Source organism: Nansenia antarctica (assembly GCF_963989245.1).
Source record: "Nansenia antarctica genome assembly, chromosome: 15".
Taxonomy (NCBI): domain Eukaryota; kingdom Metazoa; phylum Chordata; class Actinopteri; order Argentiniformes; family Microstomatidae; genus Nansenia; species Nansenia antarctica.
Window position 1 is genome coordinate 27065593 of NC_137685.1, and position 23627 is coordinate 27089219.

At 42.4% G+C, this 23627-nt stretch overlaps 2 protein-coding genes across 2 annotated transcripts in view; one reads left to right on the forward strand and one right to left on the reverse strand.

Moving 5' to 3' along the window:
- The window catches only part of rims4 (regulating synaptic membrane exocytosis 4), a gene marked incomplete at both ends in the record, with an annotated part of 58182 nt that extends 49741 nt beyond the window's left edge, over nucleotides 1-8441 (forward strand). Inside the window, 4 exon segments of the mRNA XM_080545584.1 lie at nucleotides 4788-4900; nucleotides 5580-5681; nucleotides 6162-6301; nucleotides 8223-8441. Of these exon segments, the coding sequence (XP_080401710.1) occupies nucleotides 4788-4900; nucleotides 5580-5681; nucleotides 6162-6301; nucleotides 8223-8441 (574 nt within the window).
- A 7341-nt stretch (nucleotides 8442-15782) lies between these two features.
- On the reverse strand, nucleotides 15783-17648 carry abraa (actin binding Rho activating protein a; the record flags this gene model as incomplete). Its single annotated transcript, XM_080545589.1, has 2 exons — nucleotides 15783-16220; nucleotides 17073-17648. 2 exons carry the CDS (start codon nucleotides 17646-17648, stop codon nucleotides 15783-15785), a joined length of 1014 nt encoding a protein of 337 aa, XP_080401715.1.
- Between the last annotated feature and the right edge of the window lie 5979 nt (nucleotides 17649-23627).

The window sequence follows — 23627 nt, forward strand, 5'->3', positions numbered from 1 at the left end:
GACCAGATCCTCATCATAACACTGGCAGCCCGCGGTGGGTTGGGCCATTTGGGGTGCTGCTGAGCATCTCAACTGCTGTCAAGATTGCAGAACGAGATACGTGGATACACAAAAGCCATTGAAAGAAAGTGACATTGTTTCCCTCGAACGACGGGTAGTGGTGGAAGCCCGGGCTACAAAGGGGTTCTATTCATTTAGTGAATAGTACGTCTCAAACCCGGTGAAGAATTCTTCAGATCCACTACCTCTTAGAATGAGGGGACCAAATCCTCCCGACGACCCAAACGAGACGCCCGTCCAGGCACACGACCCAGTCTGGGGCAGTAATGTCCCAGATGACAAGAAACCCTGAACTATCAATTAGAGACATTTGTAAATGCATCCCTTACGATAAACGAAGCCCAGAACCGCGAAATCGATCAGATCAGACTGATGACACTCCAGAACTGAATGACTCTTGACCTATTGACTGCAGTGGCAGGAGGAACATGTGTGATGCTTAACACCACATGCAGATTTCCTTTGTTGTAATGATTGTTTGTTGTGTCTTCCCCTGCTTCAGAGCTATGACTAACAAACTGATTTCAGAAATACTTGTACAAACAAATGTTGATTCGAGAAATTATGATGGAACCTAAGTACCTAACCCAAGTTGAGAACCTCTAATCCAAATTGAGATTCATGTCTGTGATCTGTACGGCGATGTTGAATGACAGTTAAACTAGAAAATATGAAAGAAAGTTAAACTACCTGAATAAAGAGACGAATGTTTGTATCGTGATAAATTATGAAAAACAGCAGGGAATGATAGGTTTGAATAATGTTTTCATAAATGTTTAATGTTGTGAATATGTTTGTTGAAGAGTACATTTTGAAGAGTACATGAACTCTATACATTTCTGTTCTATTCTGAGAATTCAACTGTGTGCTTCTTAAGCACAACTATACAAGGCCCCTTTCCACTCCTTATCTTCTATCCCAGCCTGGGTAGTTTCCCTTCCTGACATTGTGTTGTCAGAGGGGCCCTGTCGTAAATCTGATTTTGCTAAACGCTGTACATTTCCATGAGAATGTTTGTGTTGGGCAGAGCAGTCCATGGGAATGTATATGTTAAGTAAACATTTCCATGAAACTGCTTACATTCCCAGGTTAGTGTTTATGTTAAAAACACTGTTTTGTTCATCAGACTGCCTCCCCCTTTTCCATGTATGTTCTTAGCAATGTGGGCTTCCTCACGGGGCTTGGCCCCCCCTCCCCTGTGTGTGTGTCTTCCTGTATGTGTGTCTTTCTGTTTGGGAATAAATAGACTGGCTCAGGAGAGGAAAAGTTCAGTTTGAATCCGAGGTCTTTCGAGACCTGGGGATTCACTCTCACTGCGCAAGAAAATAATAATCATGATGAATTCCGTGTCTCTTTGTTGTTTAAAGTCTACTACGGTCTGTTTGAACTAGCGATGGGTTAGCATGGCTTGCTTTACAACCAGGCTGAACAGAATATAGCATTTAACCCTACTAGAACCGAACACCGTGACAGCAAGGAGCGCAGTCTCAGTGGAATGCCCAGCCTTGAAGCCGGATTGGTGGGGGTCTAAGTGATCCATCTTCCGGAGATAGTCAATCAGTTGTTTAGATGCCGCGCGTTCAAGGGTTTTGGAAGGGAAGGAGAGAAGGGATACCGGTCTGTAATTGTGGACAGATGATGGGTCAAGGGTAGGTTTCTTGAGGAGAGGCTTGACTCTGGCTATTTTGAAGGCCGCTGGGACAGATCCAGTGGATAGGGAGGAGTTGATTAGGGTGGTAAGGTAAGGAAGGATGTCGGCGGAAATGGATTGGAGAAGGGGGGAGGGGATGGGGTCAAGAGGGCATGTGGTTGCCCGCTTTGATGTGATAAGTGTGAGAATCTCATCGGGGAAGAGGGGGGGAAAAGATGACAATCCAGAGATCGAGTGTCGAGGGGGGAGTTTGGAAGGGGTGTTAGCATTGTTAGTGGGAACAGTGTTAGCATTGTTAGTGGGAGGAGGGAGCGGTGGGGGGGGAAAGGTGCTGCTGATGTCGTCCACCTTTTTTTCAAAGTAGGTGACAAAGTCATCGGCGGACAGGGAGGAAGGAGGAGGGGGAGGAGGTGGATTAAGGAGTGAAGAGAAAGTGGAGAACAGTTTTCTAGGATTAGAGGCAGAAGAATGTATTTTTGAATGATAGTAGGATGTTTTAGCAGCTGATGCCGAGGAGGCGTAGTTGGCAAGGAGAGAGTGATAGAGGTTAAGGTCATCAGAAAGGCCAGTTTTTCTCCATTTCCTCTCAGCTGCTCTGAGCTCTAGTCTACAAGCATGTAGCGTTTCAGAGAGCCAGGGAGCTCGAGGAGAGGATCGAGCTGGCTTCAAGGTTAGTGGACAGAGGGTGTCGAAGGATGAGGTGAGAGCGGAGAGAAGGGTTGAGGATGCCGCATCAGTGGATAGAAGGGAGAAGGATTCGACAGAGGGTAGGGAGGATAGGACAGAAGAAGAGAGGGCGCTGGGGGACAGGGTACGTAGGTTACGACGAGAGGGTCTTAAGTGGTTAGAGGCTGAGAGGGAAGAGGAAGTTTTGAGGGGAAGGGAGAAGGATATATATTCTGGTGATCAGAAACTGGAAGAGGGGTAACGGTAAGGTTGGAAGTGTGGGAAGATCTGGTGAAGACAAGGTCGAGCTGATTGCCTGCCTTATGAGTCGGAGGAGAGGGGGACAGGGTAAGGCCGAAGGAGAGGAGAAGGTCAAGTACTCCAGATGAGAGAAGCTTCTCAGATTGGAAATTGAAGTCACCGAGTAGTACGAGCGGAGTGCCATCATCAGGGAAAGAGCTGAGAAGGCCATCCATCTCGCCTAGGAAGTCACCGAGTTGGCCTGGGGTTGGCATTGTGTTCATTCTATTGGGGGTGGGGAGGAGGGGTGCTGCCACAAATCACACATGAAGTAATTCCTTTTAATTCTGCCTCCAGGCTAGTGGTGTAGCTGCTCTCCCAGGCTAGTGGTGTAGCTGCTCTCCCAGGCTAGTGGTTTAGCTGCTCTCCCTGGTCTGGCTGGCTGCCAGGGGACCACTCTGCTCTGCTCTGGGCTGGTTGGTGCTGCCCTCACCACACTACACCAAAGCCCTCCCCAAACTACAGCCTGCCTCACTGTCAGACTCCATTAGGAGAGAGAAAGAGAGAGAGAGAGAGAGAGAGAGAGAGAGAGAGAGAGAGAGAGAGAGAGAGAGAGAGAGAGGAAGCGGTATTGGGGGAGGGGAGAGGGCGAGAGAGAAGGAAGGGGAGAAAGGAGAGAGAAGAAGGGAAAGATATTCATATGTTTGAATTTGACAGTTTGTGGTCACTTCAACTGGGGCGGCCATGATCACGTTTGTTGAACAATGTAATGCCTGGTATTGGCACCACAACCTAGAGTGCTATCTTTTTTAAAGGTCTAGTATGTAGATTTTTTAAAGCTATAGGCTACAGTGTTTTTTGGTTCCTGTTGTTTGTAAACATTGGAGTAAAGCAAAAGGAATATATCATATACATTTATAGATCCAAAAAAGGCTACCAGATTTTGTGCCTGTGGCTTTAAAGGAGAGTGGAGTTGCACCGTCCTTTAGTTTTTTAAATCAAAACACATGCAAAACAGCTGCTAATAGCTAGCTCTAAAAACGAACCTCATTAAGAACATCTAACTGCATGTTTAGCACATCACAACATGCTGATAGAACATCAACATGCTAAAAACACACTACACATAACATACTACACATAATTAGATGATCACACAGTACTTGCTTTTGAACCTGTCCTTAAACATACATTTGTTTACAAGCCATGTTTCACTTACCAGTAGCCTAGGGCAGACAAGACAGTGAATCTCTAAGAAAGTATTTTATTTTTATTATTTAGTCTTCCTAAAACTGTTGTTTGTTATATTGGATGGGCTCTTCAACACTTCAACTTTCATAATATGAAAAAAAACGTACAACACATTTTTTAAAAAGAAGCTTTTTGCTCATTTGTGCGAGTTGAGAATTGCCGACATTGCCCTTTTAATAATAATTTAATAATTTTGCCATTTAGCAGACACTTTTATCCAAAGCGACTTACAATTACGAATTACAGGGACATTCCCCCTGGAGTAACTGAGGGCTAAGTGCCTTACCCAAGGGCACACTAGTAGTGGTGTGGCTTCAGGCGGGATTTGAACTCACAACCTTCCGATCCCAAGTCCAACTCACTATCCACTAGACTACCACTACCCACGTTCTTTTCACCAGAACGTGTCACATATGTTATTTTTCCTACAGTAAGATGTCTAAACCCCAGTCTGAACTACAGTGGGATGTGTCCTAATAGTATTATTCTGATTCCTCTCTCTCCTCTTCCTCCCCAGTCTGAACTACAGTGGGATGTGTCCTAATAGTATTATTCTGATTCCTCTCTCTCCTCTTCCTCCCCAGTCTGAACTACAGTGGGATGTGTCCTAATAGTATTATTCTGATTCCTCTCTCTCCTCTTCCTCCCCAGTCTGAACTACAGTGGGATGTGTCCTAATAGTATTATTCTGATTCCTCTCTCTCCTCTTCCTCCCCAGTCTGAACTACAGTGGGATGTGTCCTAATAGTATTATTCTGATTCCTCTCTCTCCTCTTCCTCCCCAGTCTGAACTACAGTGGGATGTGTCCTAATAGTATTATTCTGATTCCTCTCTCTCCTCTTCCTCCCCAGTCTGAACTACAGTGGGATGTGTCCTAATAGTATTATTCTGATTCCTCTCTCTCCTCTTCCTCCCCAGTCTGAACTACAGTGGGATGTGTCTGGCCTCTGACGCCCAGTTCAGTGACTTCCTTGATGGGATGGGCCCCGCCCAGTTTGTTGGGAGACAGACATTAGCCACAACATCTATGGGTAAGGAAGGACTACTCCTCTTTGACTTGTACTCAGCTTGTACCTCAATGTGCATTCCGTAATTTCCCTTTCCAGGTGATGGAACAATAAACTCATTCAGCCTAAAAGCAAAAAACTACAACAAAAAACAAAACACAACAACAACAACAAACAGTTACATTTGCCAAGACACTCACACATTTTTCAACAAGAGCAGGGGTGACAATGTTGGTCAGGAAAATAAATAAATAAATGACAGACTGCACCTCAAGACTACTAACCCTACTGAGAGAGTAACTTTATCTGCGTGTGTTTATTTGAGAGAGTAACGTTATCTGGGCGTGTTTATTTGAGAGAGTAACGTTATCTGGGTGTGTTTATTTGAGAGAGTAATGTTATCTGCGTGTGTTTATTTGAGAGAGTAACGTTATCTGGGTGTGTTTATTTGAGAGAGTAACGTTATCTGGGTATGTTTATTTGAGAGAGTAACTTCATCTGGGCGTGTTTATTTGAGAGAGTAACTTTATCTGGGTGTGTTTATTTGAGAGAGTAACGTTATCTGGGTGTGTTTATTTGAGAGAGTAACGTTATCTGGGTGTGTTTATTTGAGAGAGTAACGTTATGTCGTATGTCTCGTGAGACTAGCGAAGCATAGCGACGTTGATGGAATACCCCCCTGTGTGTGTTCATCTGTGTCCAGGTGATGTAGAGATTGGCCTGATGGAGAGAAGCGGAGGGTTGGAGGTGGAGATCGTACAGGCCAGAGGACTCATCATGAAGCCTGGATCTAAAGGCCCCCCTGGTGAGTCAGGACCTGCACAGTAAAAAAGGGGGAAGAAAGGTCAATTTGGCTCAATCTCTTATGCTAGTATGTACTGTGTAATAAAGACGGTGACACAAACAAACAAACAAACAAACAAGGTTTTGACATAGGCTAATGGTCTTTGTCAAGAAAAGCCAGGACATGCAACCATTCCCCAAAAATATGATTTCCTCTCTTCGGCCTGCTATCCAATTTGAATACGAACACAAACTCATAATTCTATCAGCTACAGTGAAGGGGAGAGTCATAATTCTATCAGCTACAGTCAAGGGGAGAGTCAGCTACAGTGAAGGGGAGAGTCCAAATTGTTTAAGACACAGCAAACCTTGTTCAATGTCAAAGATTCATCTTAAATCTTGTAATCTGAAATGGTGGATGAAAAGCATGTGTTTGAGTGTGATCTGATTGCTTGGGGGTATTACGCCTGGCGCAATAATACCTGTCTTCTCCCGATCTCAGCGGCCTACATTAAAGTCTACCTACTTGAAAAGGGTGTCTGCGTTGCCAAAAAGAAGACCAAGTCAGTCAGGAAATCCCTGGATCCTCTCTACAACCAGGCTCTGGTGTTCTCTGAGAGTCCACAGGGAAAAGTGGTTCAGGTAATACAAACAGACTTATATAATATATACGTATAATTCACAAGTATAATGTAGTATAATAATATAGTAAGTGAATAGTCATAACGTCTTTATTATGATAAGAAAAGTTAGTAGCATTGAAATATAAATATATTATTATGATTATATAACAGTTTGCATAACATGTAGTTTATAACAGCTTTGAATGTCTCATAATGGTAGGCTCTAAGGAAAGTGATACCCAACATTCTTATACAAAATACTCTATCCAATTGATAAACAACTATGTCACTTCAACATGGCATGTAACCATCTGATGAAATTCAGCAGAGGCTTGTTGTGGTTGTGTCAGTTGTTTGTAGTGCAAAGATGTTTAGGTGTAAAGAGGTTGCATACCTTCTGAACTAAAGTAACAAAATATACATGAGAAGCAGTCTTAGGATAACAATTCAAAGACTTCAAAGATTCGATTGTTGCTACAGGTATTACAAAATGCCTTTACCTAAATGTCTATTGGACAGGATATCCTTATGATCAGATTAACAAACATTGACTTGTACAATTACAAGCGGTCCAGGAAGCAAGATAGGTGCATGCTCACGACCTGTCAACACTGTCTGCTGCCTGTACCTACTCACACCCTCTCTCTGTCCACTTCTCCAAACTCACACCTCACGCACACCTTGCTTCATCACAGACAGAAAAAAAACGGTGTCACACACACACACACACACACACACAATAACCCATACTGAACTTACCCCATTATGCACTGTGCCACTGTGGTCTAAAGAGAGAATACCAGTTACAGAGTGCCCTAGTTTCATACCAAATAGCTCATTCATACTTCGCCAGACACTTTATGGTTCTGAGTCTAGCTTTACTACCTGAAGCCAGCCATGTAGCCAGCTAACTAAAGCCAGCCAAGAGCTTTAGCAAAGGCTAACTGCTGTCATGCCCTGGCAGTTACACCAGAACAGCAAGGTTAGCAGCCTTTCACAACAGGCACTGTTTACACAACAGCTTGTGAATAAGCCCAGAGATGATGTGGCGTCCCTGTCACTGCATAATTAGATCAATCTCACATCACCCCTCCCTCCTTATCATTCTGCTTTGACACATTTGTGCCTCTAGGATAGAGCTGGCACCAGAACTGAGCAATAGTACCGCCGGGCGTTTCTACCATTACAAGGGAGAAGGGGGGATGTTTAACATTTCTCTGAAATGTCTTTTTTCAAAGAGAACATTTACCTCCGCTCTGTCATAACAAACATTAAAGGCTTAAACAGAATCCAGCCCCTCTCCTTCTCTCTCACTCTCTCTCTCTCTCTCTCTCTCTCTCTCTCTCTCTCTCTCTCTCTCTCTCTCTCTCTCTCTGCAAGCCTCCTCTATCGCCAGAGGCATTGTGGGGACCTTATTTGTAGAGGATGCTGGGGCAAATAGATATAGGAAGAATCTCCCATCCAAGATGGAGAGAAAAGGGTGGTGAGGTCATTTGTGAGGTGATTTGTCTGTGGAGTCCCAGAGGAAATGTGCGAGGGCCATTGAGTATTTTGTCCTGCAGTAAATAACATCTCACATTTGTACATCTCACACACTGTAGAGGGTATGAATATATTATGAATTTGGGGCAGAGCAGTGGACATCCAGTACCAAGGGCGATCATTTGATCACGGATAATACCTCAGGATCATTATGAGATCACATAAAACATTATAATGCAGTCATACATGCTCCAGATCTGTTATGTAGGACTAGATGTTGATATCCCTCGATAGATACATACTTAAGGCATACATACACACACTTAAGTCATACATGCTCCTAATGCATTGTTTATTTTGCTATGAAAGCATTATAACAGATGCTTTAAGTAAAGTGTTACCAAAATAACATTTATACTTAGCAATCTCTCTGACATTACCCTTTGTTGCTTTGATAGGTGATCGTTTGGGGAAACTATGGACGCATGGACCGCAAATGCTTCATGGGTGTGGCCCGCATCTTATGTGAGGAGCTGGATTTGTCCAGCATGGTAATTGGCTGGTACAAGCTGTTCCCCACCTCCTCCATGGTGGACCCGGCGATGGCCCCGTTGATCCGACATTCCTCCCAGCTCTCTCTGGAGAGCACCGTTGGACCATGCTGTGACCGCTCCTAAGACCTCTGGATTGCCGGATCTACTTTGAAGTAACTGTCTCTTTGTGTGTCCCCAAAGGTACCTCTCCCTCAGAGGGACATCTGACCAGGCTTGACCATGGTGGACTCCTCTGAGACGGGGAGAGGGACACTGGCCTCACACTGTTTTTAAAACTCCTCTTTTCTAAATGGCAGGTAAAGGGGCAGACAGTAAAGGAGTACAAAACCCAGAGCACAGGACTTCCTGGTTCTTACTCTTGACTTTGAGCTGTTTGGACCCATAATGGCCTCCATGGTGTGATCTGACTGTTGGGTACAGTATGTCAATGAGTGTAATGGGAGCAAGAGGGAGGTTGTACCATCCTCTGGAAGGTTCCATCTTGGGTTCTAATGGCAGATACTACATCTGGAGCGGAAGGTTGCCACCACAGAATTATAAGATCACATACTGTATGTAGATTGTATTATGATATCTGTGGTTGCCACAGAGAGAGGCATGTGCAATACCACGGTATGAACTGGTATAAGAGCAAACAAGATGACACTAAAGTTTTAAACATCCAATGTATTAATATAGTTGGGAAGTAGACTAACTCCAGAATGGGAGAGAATTCTCAAAACGAGAATTCTGATTTCAATAGTCCTGGAGCTTGATTTGTTAGTAATCGTTAAGATTGTACGATTGTTTTTGAAGCTTGGCTAACATTTAAACAGTTTTTACTGTGCCAATTTACCAGCAAGTGTCTTTACTTTGTGGCTTGTGCCATTGTTCAGTGAAGGAGGGTGTTTTAGAATGGAAACCAGATGACAGTTGTGACAGGGGACATTGAAGCTTCAGAGAGCCGTCCCTTTTAAATTACAATCTTCATTATGAGACTGTCAATGCAGGTAGTGATTAGCAGTACTACTGCTAATGGCAGGGAAATAAGTATTTTGTATGTATTTTCTTCATCATCAACAAAGACCTGAGAGGATATAGATACATAACAAAAACATTAATTATGAATTAAACGGAAACGTCTGCACACTGTCTGTAGGTTAAAAGTATAGGTCACCCAAATGACTAAATCAAATGTTTGGTTCCTTACCTTGAAAGGGGTCGACAAGGACAAGCTTCAATTCACACTTCACACTCTGTTTTTCTCTGCACTGTTCATTACAAATGCTAACAGTTAGGGATTAGTGACAGGACAGTTTGTCCTTGTCCATAGTCTCCTTTCAAGGTAAGGAACCAAACATGTGATTTTGTCATCTGGGTAAACTATCCCTTTAATGAGCATAACATGTATTTTTGGGGGGGTAATTTATTATAGATGTTGTATATGAATGTTAGTCTTGAGTGAGCCAAAGTTTCTTTGTTATTTAATTAATTCATATACAATGGAAGGAGAGAGAGGTGCAGAGCTTTGGTAGCAGAGTAAAGTTGTAGCAGTAGCTGGTAGCATCCGCATGACAGAATTCAGTATTAGCTTATTACAAAAATGATAAGATATGCATGAGATATTATGGTGGGAAATGAAATTTGTTGGATTAAAAGCAAATATGTAGCAGTAAAGTTAATTGCAATACTGACTTACTGTATGTGTTACTGTTGAGAATGTTAAGAAATGATGAAGTTATATTTGGTCCCTTTCAATAACCACACATTGGTATCTGTTTGACAACAGGACATGTATGCCAAAGGCCAGGTGTAACACAAACATGACATCATATCTACATGCTTCACTTCAAGAAAAACATTCATGTTTTTGAATATGAGAAAAAGACAATAATTTGAAAATGCTTTACCAAATTCAAGACTTCAAGACCCGAATTCAATAAGTTGCAAATAGCGGGTTTCCAGGAGGACTCAAACACTAGATTCTTCTTGTGCAGCACGAAAACATGTTCAATTTAAAATGCAGTAAATAATATTTCATATATCAATGTTAAGCTGTAGACATGGTCTTGTTAATTATGTTATCCATACATATTATTGCTGGGGGAATTTTTTTTATCTTTTGTGTTCCCCTTGAAACCCCCTATCTGGAATCGGTTGAATTGTGACCTCAAGTATTAGAGAAGAGAACTAGAGAAGGTTCTCAGTTGAGCCAGTAGCACTGGCACAGGGATGTTGATATTCATGTTTCAAATTTAAAAAGTCACTTTATAAAGCAATAAGTAGCACCATCCACCCATAGCAGTTTGCTCTATGTTGTTATCCATTGAAGCTGTGATGTATCACTACTCTACACCACTAGTCCTGTATTACTATAGTATTACTACCACTACTCTACACCAATGATATATATATATATATATATATATATCTCCAGACAAGTGCTAAATCATATGAGGGTTTTACAGTAGTTAAAAGAGCTAACAGGGTTGCATACTGTACTTGCCAGGTCAGAGACACACACACACACACACACACACACACACACACACACACACACACACACACACACACACACACACACACACACACACACACACACACACACACACTTTTAACACCCTGAAGTTACAGCATATACAATCTAAAATTTAAGAAACATGCCATTTTAAAGAGCCTTTGCTTGAAAAGGGAGTTTCTAAGTATTAATAACATTTTTAAAAAGTGAATTGTACTGTATGATTGTATTTTTGTAAATTTGAATGATTTAAAACAAATCATTTTAGATCAAATGTATAGATAAAAATCAACTTACTTATCTTGAATCGACCTCTGGAATGTTCTTTATTTGCTTAACGTTGCTGACAAAATTGTTTCACTTTTATCAAAAAACAGCAACAACAACTTAAATCTGTTTTTAAAACCCTAATGTTATGTAGATGATAGATGACCATACACATGGCACTGAATTATCTTATCTCCATTATGTTCCAATCCAAAACTAATGGAAGATTTGGCTTGATGTCAAAAGGCTTAAAGGGACTTCATGCAGAATGAGTAATATATTACTATAAAATGGAAGCAATTGTAATCGGCATTTAGTATTTACAATTATGTATTGATTGTGGTACGTTGATGTACCGTTTTAAAATTGAATTTCCTAATAGAACTAGGACCAGGGGCCTCATTTATAAAAAAGTACTTGAACGTCATCTTTGACTTTCACGTAAGCACATTTTTCGAAACGGACGTAAGCATTATTTATAAAACGGGCTGAGATGGTTTAAAGTTGCGTACGTGCTTCCTTCTATAAATACCAACGCAGGTAAAATGAACGCAGGTGAATGAGGTTTGTATTAACGCCCTGTGATAGCGGCTCAATTATAACGGCTGAATTAAAACAAGTGCTATAGGGTAGGCGTTCGTCTGGAAGCGGGAGAGGGCAGAGAAGAGTGGCTTCTCTGTAAGTTGCATTTGTAACATTTGATCATGACAACTAACCAGGCACATGCTTATACTCAGTACTCAAGTTGTAAAAGAAAATCAGGGGAGGTGGTGAATTTTATCATATGAGGACAATTTTAGCATCCCCTCAGCGTCAGTGACTTTAGTGTCAGTAACTTGGTAAAAATGTCATTGCATGTGTGCGTGCCCCCTCGCACCTTGAAATAGCAGTAATACCACTTTCATTGATAAAATGACGTATGGAAAGAGGGGGACGATTTTGACTGTTTTTATTTCTGGGGGGATGCCATCCCCCCTCAACTGGAGTGCTGCTTATACTGTAATAATATAATGGTCTTATTCTTATCAGGTGGTCTTATTCTTATATGGCTGCTCACTCCCTTTGCGAACTCCCAGACACCGGAGAAAATCCAGTATAATTTAGCGCGTGGCCGGGCAAGGTCCGTTGTGGAACGCACTAGGCATGTTGAAGGGGAGATAGACAGCTCCAGAGGGATATAAAGGAAGACTGAAATACAATCATAAACATCAGTTCCTTTTTAATCTTGAATTAAACTAATTTTCTCGGCTGATAACAACATCGTTAATTTTATTACGAGCCACTTGCATGAATTACAGTAGGCAGTGCGGCTCACATGCCTGTAATAACTCCGCATAACCAGTAGGTAATGTGCGTACGCAAGGTCAATACTCGACGCAGAGCTACGATCGTTTCCACGGTCAAATTGACTCATGTTGAAATTGTCTAAATCACTACGTTGACGTGGTTTTCTACGTACGACACGGGTAAGATCAAAATTGGATCTGAGTACTTTCTATAAATGAGGCCCCAGGTGTCTCATGAAAAAGAGATTTCATCTCAATGAGTCTAAATTGGATAAATAGTTTGCAACATGTCTGTAATTGACCCATTTTAACAAGTTCTAGTTTTTGATTGAATAAAATACCAATGGAATTTAACTTGTTTCACAATGTACAAACTAGACTTTAAGTTAAAGTCTAGTTTGTACATCTAGTTTGTACATTGTGAAACAAGTTAAATGTGCGTGTTAACTGTACCTGAACCTTACCTAACACACCAAGCAATCTGAAATGTAATCTGTGGTTGACAAACACTTTTCATTAGACAAACAGTTTGATCTTGTATGTCCAAACGTTTCAGTCTTATGTCTGATACAGTAACATGTTAGTATAGTAGGCTATTCTGATGTTGTTATAATGTTTATTGTGGGTAAATGGAGGACATCGGGCTTGGACATTTCGAATTACACTTCATTGAAATGCCAATGTTATACCCTCCATTTTGTTTAGCTTGTATATGTGACACATTCTAATGGTTTGGTCCTCATGTCGGGGTCCGATGTAATGATCTGACTTTTCTTTTGAAAAATGTAAATACATTTCCGGGTTGTTGAAAATCAATGACACATTGCTAGTCAACTAACACAGCTTGTTTTGTGAGCCTGGTAACAATATGAATGAATGAATGAATGAATGGTCTTTATTGTCATTAATACAGTACAGGTACCATACAACGAAATTTAGGAGGGGGGGCTCCCCTGGTGCTAGGAACAAAATACTAAAAACAAGAAGGGAAAAGAGCTGGTTTACATAAATAAAGGCTATATACACTATCCACTATACTATACAAATACTATACTATACTATATTATACAAATAAAACGGTGCTGTACTCTATGCTATGCTATAAATATCCTAACATTTCCTATCTCTGAACCTTATGTACCCGAGGGTTGTCATATTGCACATAGTATTATTGCACATTCATTTAAAGTGTCGCAGTTTGCATATAAAGTAGTGTTATAGTTAACTAGGTAGCAGTGGGGATTACTCACCCAATCCATTGTGTTGCGGTATTTTGGCTTAACTAGCGAGTTGGTGTTGTGACTCTCGACAAAGTTGAAACGTAGTTCCGTGTTTCAAAAGAAAAGTCTGAACATTTTGATTGGTTGCCGACATGCGGACCAAATGATGACACTGTGTCACATATGTCATGCTCATCGAAAACCATTACTATCAATTATAATGCAAGTAGAGGCCTTAAAAACACACAGAATCATACCAGAGGTCTTAAAGACTGTCACATGTAATCTAAAGGGAGCAAAAAGATTGAATGTTTTCAATGTAACCATTTTTTCCCATCTCCAAAACATAATTTTGAAAGTACAATTTCTTCAAAGTCTTCTGTTTTCTCAGCTTGATTTCCCCATATTGGTGTCTCCGTTGCATTGTGAATTTGTGGTACAAAAAGTGGAAAACAATGTTTTATGTTGTTAAAATAGAGGGGGCTTTGTTTCAAGCATGCCCTGAGCATATCATTCTTTTGTAGTGCTAGTTGTGGGGTGATGAAAGGCTCTCAGCGCTGAGTTGTGGGGTGATGAAAGGCTCTCAGATGTTGGGACTTAGGAGGGGGAAGAACAAACATGTGGGTGGATCCTCGATTGTTTCTTTGCCATGATTTACAACATGTACCGGTATATTGAAATTCTTTCAAAAACAGTTCTTGTTGAGTAATACACAATTTGGTGTGTTGTTATTCTATTCCAACTCTCAATAAAATAGTTTACTCCTGTTCATGAACGTTTTTTTTTTCTCTCCAAGTAACACACATCATAATGAGGTGAGGCTATAACAGTGGTTATACCTTGGAGTGGGTATTATTGACTGTCAACATACCCTCTTTGTTTTTTTCAGTATTTTTTGTCTCTTGAGCACTTGCAGACAATGCCACCTGAATGTGCGAGAGTTTTCCCATTTCAAAACACAAAGTATGCCACCAGCTTAATTTGGTAAGCTGCCTTGCATTGTAAGCTGCATTGTTTGTGTGATATAATCTATTACGTAATGTACCGGAAGTATGTAGTAATGTAGTAGTAGTAAGTATCATGTGAGTCATTAATATTTCCTGCCAGTGTGTCGGCTACAGGGGAATCTAAGGGATTCTGGTATAGGGTGTTCTATAGAGGTCATAGACAGGGCACAACCCTGGTGGTTGGTCGTTCCTTGTCTCGTCATTATCAGAGACAGACAGACTCTCTCCTCATGTCTGGCAGGTGTCCAGCATTTCCCCCATCAGCCCTCGACGATCTGATCAGCCTGTATTAAGGTCACTCACACACATTCTCTCTCTCTCTCTTGTCAAACACACACACGCACACGCACACGCACACGCACACGCACGCGCACGCGCACGCACACGCACACGCACACACACACACACACACACACACACACACACACACACACACACACACACACACACACACACTGATTTGATTTATTCACAGGGGGGCTTTTTGGCTCAGAACCAAAGCAATATTGTGACCGGTCAGCCACTCAGAAATTATCAAGACCAGATCAGAGAGATGACAGAATAAGAGGATTGTATTTCCAGTCACAAAAAATGGTTTCCTTTTACATACAGTTGTCTAGAGGAACATAACACAATCAACAAACAAGTAACGTGTTTCACTGAATTCACAAAGCATAAAAAAAATCTGGACTTTTAAAAACATATACAAAATGTCCTTCTGTAAGAAGACTTACATCCTTTCACTTTGAAAGAAATGTTAATTTGAAGCATCTATCTCTGATGTTTTGAGCTGATTCTACTTCGGAATAATTCAACAATAGGATACCCTATATAAAGAAAATACTTTTGATTGCTTAAAATCTAGAAATGCACACGCGAGTTCAAGTATAATGTTGGAACATGAGAGTCTATTATGTTCAGCATTCTAAAGATGTCAGTTTATTACAAGTCTAAGTGTAGTTGTCCAGCTTCAATGGTCTACTTATAACTTAGAGTGGTAGCATGCTAAAGAGGTCACTAGCGTGGTTAGCATACTGAGAAGGCCGAACCCATGACCAGTGGCTATTATGGTTAGCATGCTAAAGATGCCTGTCCGTTAATTGCTCTGCGGGCTTTGAAAGGCACTCATGTGTCCGGTAAACTTTGAGTAAGAAGGGTAGAGGTCTAGGTCTGGGTCACCTACAGCTTCAGTCTGTCAGATAGATGATAACATGGTCATCCTGACCCTTCCACAACATCTCTCCCTCAAAGTCCACCATCTTGTGTTTACGACAGCGGAGGAGGATGCCCACCACCTTGTCAGAGATCTTGACGTAGCGGTCGAACAGCCTTCCGAAGGTGATGACGGTCCTCCCTTCCTTGTCAGTCTGGCCCATGTCCCTGATGATCCAGCACATCTCATCCATCTCTTTGTGGACGTGTTTCTGGGCGCGGTCGCCACGCATGGCCGTCTTGGTGCCCTCCTTGGGCCGTCCGTAGCCGTCGTCCCCCTTCTGCAGCCGCTGGGCCATGGCGAGCTCATAGTCAAAGTCTTCACTGAAGGGGTTGAGCTTCTGGCTCGCCATGTGATCCTTTGACCACTGTTGCCACCTGCCTTTGATGTCACCTATGGTGGTGACCTTAACCTGGGGACAGGGAGACAAGAGCAGATTCACATTAGATTATGCATCAGATTACATTCGATTATACATCACATTATTTGGGTACAGATTAACGTTGGATTATGAAAACATGTCATTGCATCTACATATGACGACATCGAACCCAGTGAGACTTTCCACCAATGCATTAATGTTGATTACGGTGATATCCCTAGTACTCCTTTAAATATAACCCTACGTAAAGGATCCTTGCTGTGGCATTTCCAAGGTGGTCGGAAGCAGGCAAACCTTCCACAACAATTTAGTCATTTAAACTGTGGAGTATGCATCTTGTGAAACCGGAGAACCAAGCCAACACGCCAACACGCACAGAGCAGGATTAATAACGCAACTGATGCATCACGATAAATCTCACGCCTGACCAGGGCTATCACAACCTCATAATTATCCTGTGAGGGTCAGGTGGAAAGCATGTATATTTATTTACATATTTTCCATTGCACAGATGTGTTTTACAACACATTTACTTGCCTTTTAAAGGGCAGGTTTTCTTCGCTTGTTATGCAACTGTGAGTTGCGGTTAAGTGAGGGACTATCACTGGAGTTCTTCATGCGACAAGAGTGAGGCTACTGCTTGAACATACCAACAGATGTGGATATTTCTGTCAGGGCTAGACAAAGTTCAAAGTTCATCAGGATAATGAAGTAAAGGTAAAAATGTAAAAGTAAAATTACATATTTTGTTGATTACATTACATATGTATGTTTTCACTACTGTATTACCTTGCTAACTAACTAACCTCAATGTAAAGGCCGATAACATAGTATCATATCTCCCACGCAAGGTCAGTGACAACAATCAGGGTTGTCCATTACCTTAGGTCTGATGACATTTTTCTTCCACTGGCTTTCCCTCAGCTCACATTTGGGCTCGGTGTTGTTGTCACCGAGTCCCGTCTCCTCTCCCAGCCCACTGTCCTCTGTGTCCAGACTGCTGCTGCGAGAGCCCATCTTCATGTCCTGCCCGACCTTCTGGCTCAGGCGTCGCCTGGTGGGCGACTCTTTACCCGGGAAAGGCTTGGTGTCTTCCTCCGGTGCCATCTGGATCTTGTCTTTAATGGAGCTCACCATGTCGTTGCCGCACTCGCTGAGCTTGGGCGCCATGCTCTTGGTGACCGCCCCCGTTCGGATCTTACTGCCTCCGCTGTCGGAGTCGACCGCCACCACCCGCGAGCTAACCTGGAGCTTGACCTCGTTCCGCACCTTACAGGTACGTTCGTCCTCTTCGACGACAACGTCGGGCATCCAGCCGGAGGGTATGGTGTCCTGTTTGTCTGAGTGCTCGTTGACCCATCCCTGCCAGCTCTTCGCCAGGCTGTTGACCATAGCGGCGCATTTGATCTTTCTCACGGCCCTTACAAAGGGTCTGTCCTGCGGGGTGGTACTGCTCATGGCTGTCCTGTTACAATAGCCGCTCGTCCTGCTGGGATTCTGTTGATGTTGTGGGAGAGGAGGAGGGAATGATTGGGTGAGTGGAAGTAATCCTTTGCTGCTCTCCTGAAGCTTCACTAGGCTTTAAATAGGCCAGCACACAGGAAGTGTACTCTCAGGCCTGTGTGTGTGACAGGAAATACCCTCTCAGGCCCAATGTGTGACATTCCTGCTAGGCACACGGGTGCCCTCCATAACCCCCTAACAGCATTGGAATGTCCCTCCCATGGACGGCTAGGCGACAGGTGGCCACTTTTCCCCAGGGATGTGACAGTCTAGTACTCTTCTATCCGTATACACAAATACACTCAAATGCATGCTGAAGTACACCACAAACAATCTTTACCTCTGTGTCAGCTGGTGTTTGTGTATTGGCTCATACAAAAACAGACAGACATGTTTCATGTTCATTTATAGACTTGTGTGCGTTCATATTTTGACAAGCACATTCCTGTATCGACTGTGTATGAGTTACTTTTAAGTCACTTTGGATAACAGCATCTGTAATAAAAAAAGAAATGATCACATCAGTACTATTTGTGATTATATTTTGCATAGCCAGTCTGCACTGCGTGTCTTGTTCTACTTCAGAGCAGGCATGGCATAGCAATGTGCGGCTGCAGCTGATTGATACAGGGGCCTGGCCAGAGAACTTGAGCTGGGGTTATTTTCAGGGGAGACGCACGCAGACCTAAAAGGACACTTTGTCTAGCTCACAGACTATGATCTGTCTCAGGCCGATAAGTCATTTTATGCTCAGTGATTTTGGTTATTTGAAGACAATCCATTTGGTTCAGCGACAAAGACATCAGAAAACAAGTCTCTTCTTTGATGTATGTCTTCATGAAGTACCTATGAAATTGTGAAATTGTGATTCACACTTGAAAACTCTTAACAGAGTAAATGTGTCTATGATAAGTTCTGCATTGGAATTATTTCTGACTTGCATGACATGGTAATCTGATTCTTATTAAGCATATCAGCAACCTTTTAAAATGTCAATATCGGCAGCAATTAAAAATCTATTTTTAAATGTTAAATTAATAATGAGCCATTGGGTTAGGATTCGGGCTAGGGTTTAGGTTAGGGGTACCCAACTATAACTCAAAATATAAGATTGTTTTACTCTATTGTTTTAATTGTAAACAAACACTGTATAGCTTCAAAACATGGTAAAACAAAATCTCATGGATGGTCATTCTTTGCATCCAGGGCTCTGTTTATGAATTTGAGAGTTATAACATTTCTCTAGCCCCATCCTTTATCCTATTATCTGAAAAGAAAAAGTGTTGGGGTGACCGCTTCATTGTTGTTTGAATTCCAGGTTGCCCCCTTTAATATCACATATGAACTCAATAAAGGGATCAGGGATCATTCAATCACAAACAACTAATTATTCTAATCTAGATTGCATCAATGAAGGATTTGACTCAAAAATGAAATGATTCAGTTTGGGCATATTTATAAACCTTCCATCTGTCTGTATTTGTCTTCCACAGTACAATTGCATGCATGTCCTTCCCATCTGAATATGGCACGCACAGTCATTGACGCCACACACATTGAGATGTAATTACATGTTGGTTCCTTGGTGTAAAGTGCCCATTCTGGCAAGCTTTAGCATGGTTGTAAAAATATCCACCACAGAAGGAGCGTGAGCTTTGAGTTGGACACACGCACACAAACCCCCCCCCCCCCCCCCCCCCACACACACACACACACACACACACACACACACACACATTCCGCCGGCGTAGCCAAGCTGTGAGGTAACAGATTGGTCTCCATGGAGGAATGTTTCTTTCACCAAAAACCCGACAATGACATCAACATGATGACTACAACGATGAAAGCTGTCTTATCTCACTCAAAGTGAGCAACCCCTCCGCTTTTACACAGGGACTCATTCAGACATAAGCACTTTAAATAGAATTATCCATATTTCTCTGCATTATATTCAGTTCCTTTTAATGTATATGCATGCTTAATCTCCCACACAGGTACTACCGTGTATATGCAGAGTGAGACAGAAATAAAGTGATTGGTGTTAACTATGCACCCAGTCTTCCTGCCAATTCTAGTTTCATCTGTGAATGGATGATGAGTCACAAACAGAGGAGGGTGAATAAACGGTGGTTAACATCAGAGTTAATAGGATCAGCAGGCTTCTCTCTCGCTCCTTGACAATACACTGCTGCATGTCTGCTTTGAAGTGTTCCCTACAAGGAAACAGCCTTCTCTAGTCCTCTTTATCGTGTCTCACCGAGGCTTGTAGATCATAAACACATTTAAATAAAGGGATTTGAATAGTGATGAAAGTCATTACCATCTGTACTTATGCTCTATCTGAGGAAGCTGATGTTACTGTTTTATATTGCTGAGTGGAGGGCAGCCTAGAGGTTAGTGAGGCCGACTAGCAATCGGAAGGTTGTTGGTTCGATCCCTGCCTCAGGAGGGAGCTGCATGTGCCGTTGAGCAAGGCAGTTAACCCCTAATTGCTCCAGGGGTGCCAACTATCATTGACCCTGTGCCTAGAGCAAAAAATACCACATTCCAACAATTGAGTGACAAGTTGATTGCATAGCAAATAAATAAACATTATTATTGAGTTACTGTATATATCCTTGTGATGAGTTATTTATAATATATTATAAGGACATATTATGTCCTTTTCAAAGAGTAGCATTTAGTCATTGCTGTTATGCAGAACATAGTTTTTAAATTTAATCAAGGTAATGACAGTCGGATAACAGGGATTATTCCTTTGGGTTTGCTCTTTTAAAAGGTACTGTAACTGGATCAGTTACAGGAGATGCAAACCAGTCTTCACAAATAATGAGCCATCGTTGGTGTTTACACAGGCTGCACTACTATACAACGAAGTAGTTTAGCATCTAACCAGAAGTGCAAATAGTGATAAATCAAATCAAATTATACGTAATCCCACATTCTGTTGCTGTACATACAGTACCTTTATATTCTTTCAAGATACATAACCAAACATTCTGTTGAGATAGTACATTCCCTTATATTCTTTCAAGATACAGTACATAAGCCCACATTCTGAGGCATGGTTGTCGTCAGCAGTGAGCCAGCTTCTCTGCCTGTTCTGCCTGATAGACTAGGCCCGACCGCGTCCCTTCATTAACATCCAGTGAGTAATTAGCTAATCAAGGCAGCGCTAACAAGAGGATGCCAGCGAGTGTGCATCACTGAGAGAGGCAGATGACTCGGCTAACAAGGACAAGTCAAGTCACAGCAGCATAAGGAGCATTATGTGATGCACCACGTCAGTTGCTATTCCACAGTTCTTGTGACCTGCAAATGACATTGAACCCATGAGTTGATAAGGCTAATGCAACAATGTCCAGAGCTTTTGTTTCCAAAAGGTTCTACTCATGTGGACCACCAACAGACACCAGGAGTGGGCTCAGACACAAAAAAAGCTTGTAGGATTAACACAACAAAAATTTCAGCCAAAGCCTTCTTCAGTGTGTGATGTCTGAGTAATGAGGAAAAGGTTTGTGTGTGTGTGTGTCAAATTGACAGGCTGAAGCTTTCAACTTGTATAAAAGATCAAAACAGATGTACACGCAAATTGACAGCAATATTGATATGAATGATTTTGATAACATACAGTATTACATTTTTAGAATGCTGCGCAGCAGTACTAGTAATAGTAATAGTCATACAGAACAAAACCAATCAGAAAATTCATCCCATCAGACGCAAATTGCCGTTCATAAAAACGCATTACTCCCTACAATAAAAAAAACTAGTGTGGTTTTTGATGCAAACCACACAAACATCAGGTAATGGGAGAAATACTTTTTTGGGGGATTAGATTAGATTCAACCTTTGTCATTGCACAGTAAAACGAAATGTATTTTTCGCTCTAGGCACATGGTCAGCCTTTAACTTCATTCACACATAAGAGCTTTCCCATTCAATTCCATGGAATTTACCTGGTAAGGGGCATGTGTGAACAGAATTCCAAGGGAAATCTGCTCAGGCAATTTCCCTGGTCAAGACCTTGTGTAGTTCCATGGAAATGCAGGGAAAGCTTAGTTGTAAACAAAAGCATGAACATTGCCTGGTCCAGCACGTAAAGGGTAACGTATGTCTGACGAAAGATGTTTTCATGTGGAACAAGTGATCACAGTGAGTAGTTTCTCGTCTAAGGTTTGGTTCTAAAAGTTGTAGCATATACTCAAATGTGACAGGGCATGGCTAAAAAGTCCGCAAGTAAGGCAAAATCATTTTTCTGTTTTTTTCCAGATTATGAAAGGGTAGATTGTAAGCTTTAAAATGACGTGTCATACATTGAAATCTGAAACAAGTTGAAGAAGTCATGGATATTTTAATGTTGATACCCTCCAAATGACAATTTTGAGAAAACCACGCTCAAAGTCTTCTCAGAGTTTTTTCACAGAGGTAATGGGTGAGAACAATAGCTGGTTAACTCCACCCCAACCACCCCCTCAAGACAACCACTCCCCCATTACACTACCTGTCATTATCTCCCTGTCATCTGTCAGTGGGGTTGTCAGCTAACCAGTGGCGGCTGGTGCTAAAATGTTTGGGTGGGGCACAGGTTATGGGGGCATGCTCCACGGGGAAGAATATCAACTTTAAAATCTGGATTTACAGTCAATTTTAGCATGAGAATAGCTCTACCCCCTGTACAGACCTCGCCATCCCCTCTACCCCCCTGTACAGACCTCTTCATCCCCTCTACCCCCCTGTACAGACCTCTTCATCCCCTCTACCCACCTCTACAGACCTCTTCATCCCCTCTACCCACCTCTACAGACCTCTCCATCCCCTCTACCCACCTCTACAGACCTCGCCATCCCCTCTACCCCCCTGTACAGACCTCTCCATCCCCTCTACGCCCTGTACAGACCTCTCCATCCCCTCTACCCCCCTGTACAGACCTCTCCATCCCCTCTACCCCCTGTACAGACCTCTTCATCCCCTCTACCCTCCTCTACAGACCTCTTCATCCCCTCTACAGACCTCTTCATCCCCTCTACCCCCCTGTACAGACCTCTTCATCCCCTCTACCCCCCCTGTACAGACCTCTCCATCCCCTCTACCCTCCTCTACAGACCTCTCCATCCCCTCTACCCTCCTCTACAGACCTCTCCATCCCCTCTACCCCCCTGTACAGACCTCTTCATCCCCTCTACCCCCCTGTACAGACCTCTTCATACCCTCTACCCCCCTGTACAGACCTCTTCATCCCCTCTACCCCCCTGTACAGACCTCTTCATCCCCTCTACCCCTCTGTACAGACCTCTTCATCCCCTCTACCCCCCCTGTACAGACCTCTTCATCACCTCTACCCCCCTGTACAGACCTCTTCATCACCTCTACCCCCCCTGTACAGACCTCTTCATCACCTCTACCCCCCTGTACAGACCTCTTCATCCCATCTACCCTCCTCTACAGACCTCTTCATCACCTCTACCCCCCTGTACAGACCTCTTCATCACCTCTACCCCCCCCTGTACAGACCTCTTCATCACCTCTACCCCCCCAGTTTTCTCTACAATTTCTACAATTTTCTCTCTACAGTTTCTACACGTCAACGTGTACCGAAACACTTGTTTCCAACGTGGTCCTACGTTTCTCCTACACCAAGACACATACAAAGAGCATAGAAACATACAAAGAGCATAGAAACATACAAAGAGCATAGAAGATACAATCAGAATACAGTCTGCCATTCCTTCTCCCAGCATCGATTTGGTTTTCCTATCATGACTGAAGGACAGATGATTCACTTACTTACACAAGTTTGACTTCGGTAATAGGTCCAGTTGCAATATCAAGTTGGGAACAAAAGATGCCTCCTTCTAATCCATTTGTTCAATTTGTTTACAAAGTCCGGTAGTGGAAAGCAGAACAACGCATTTGTTACTTCACATCCCGCTA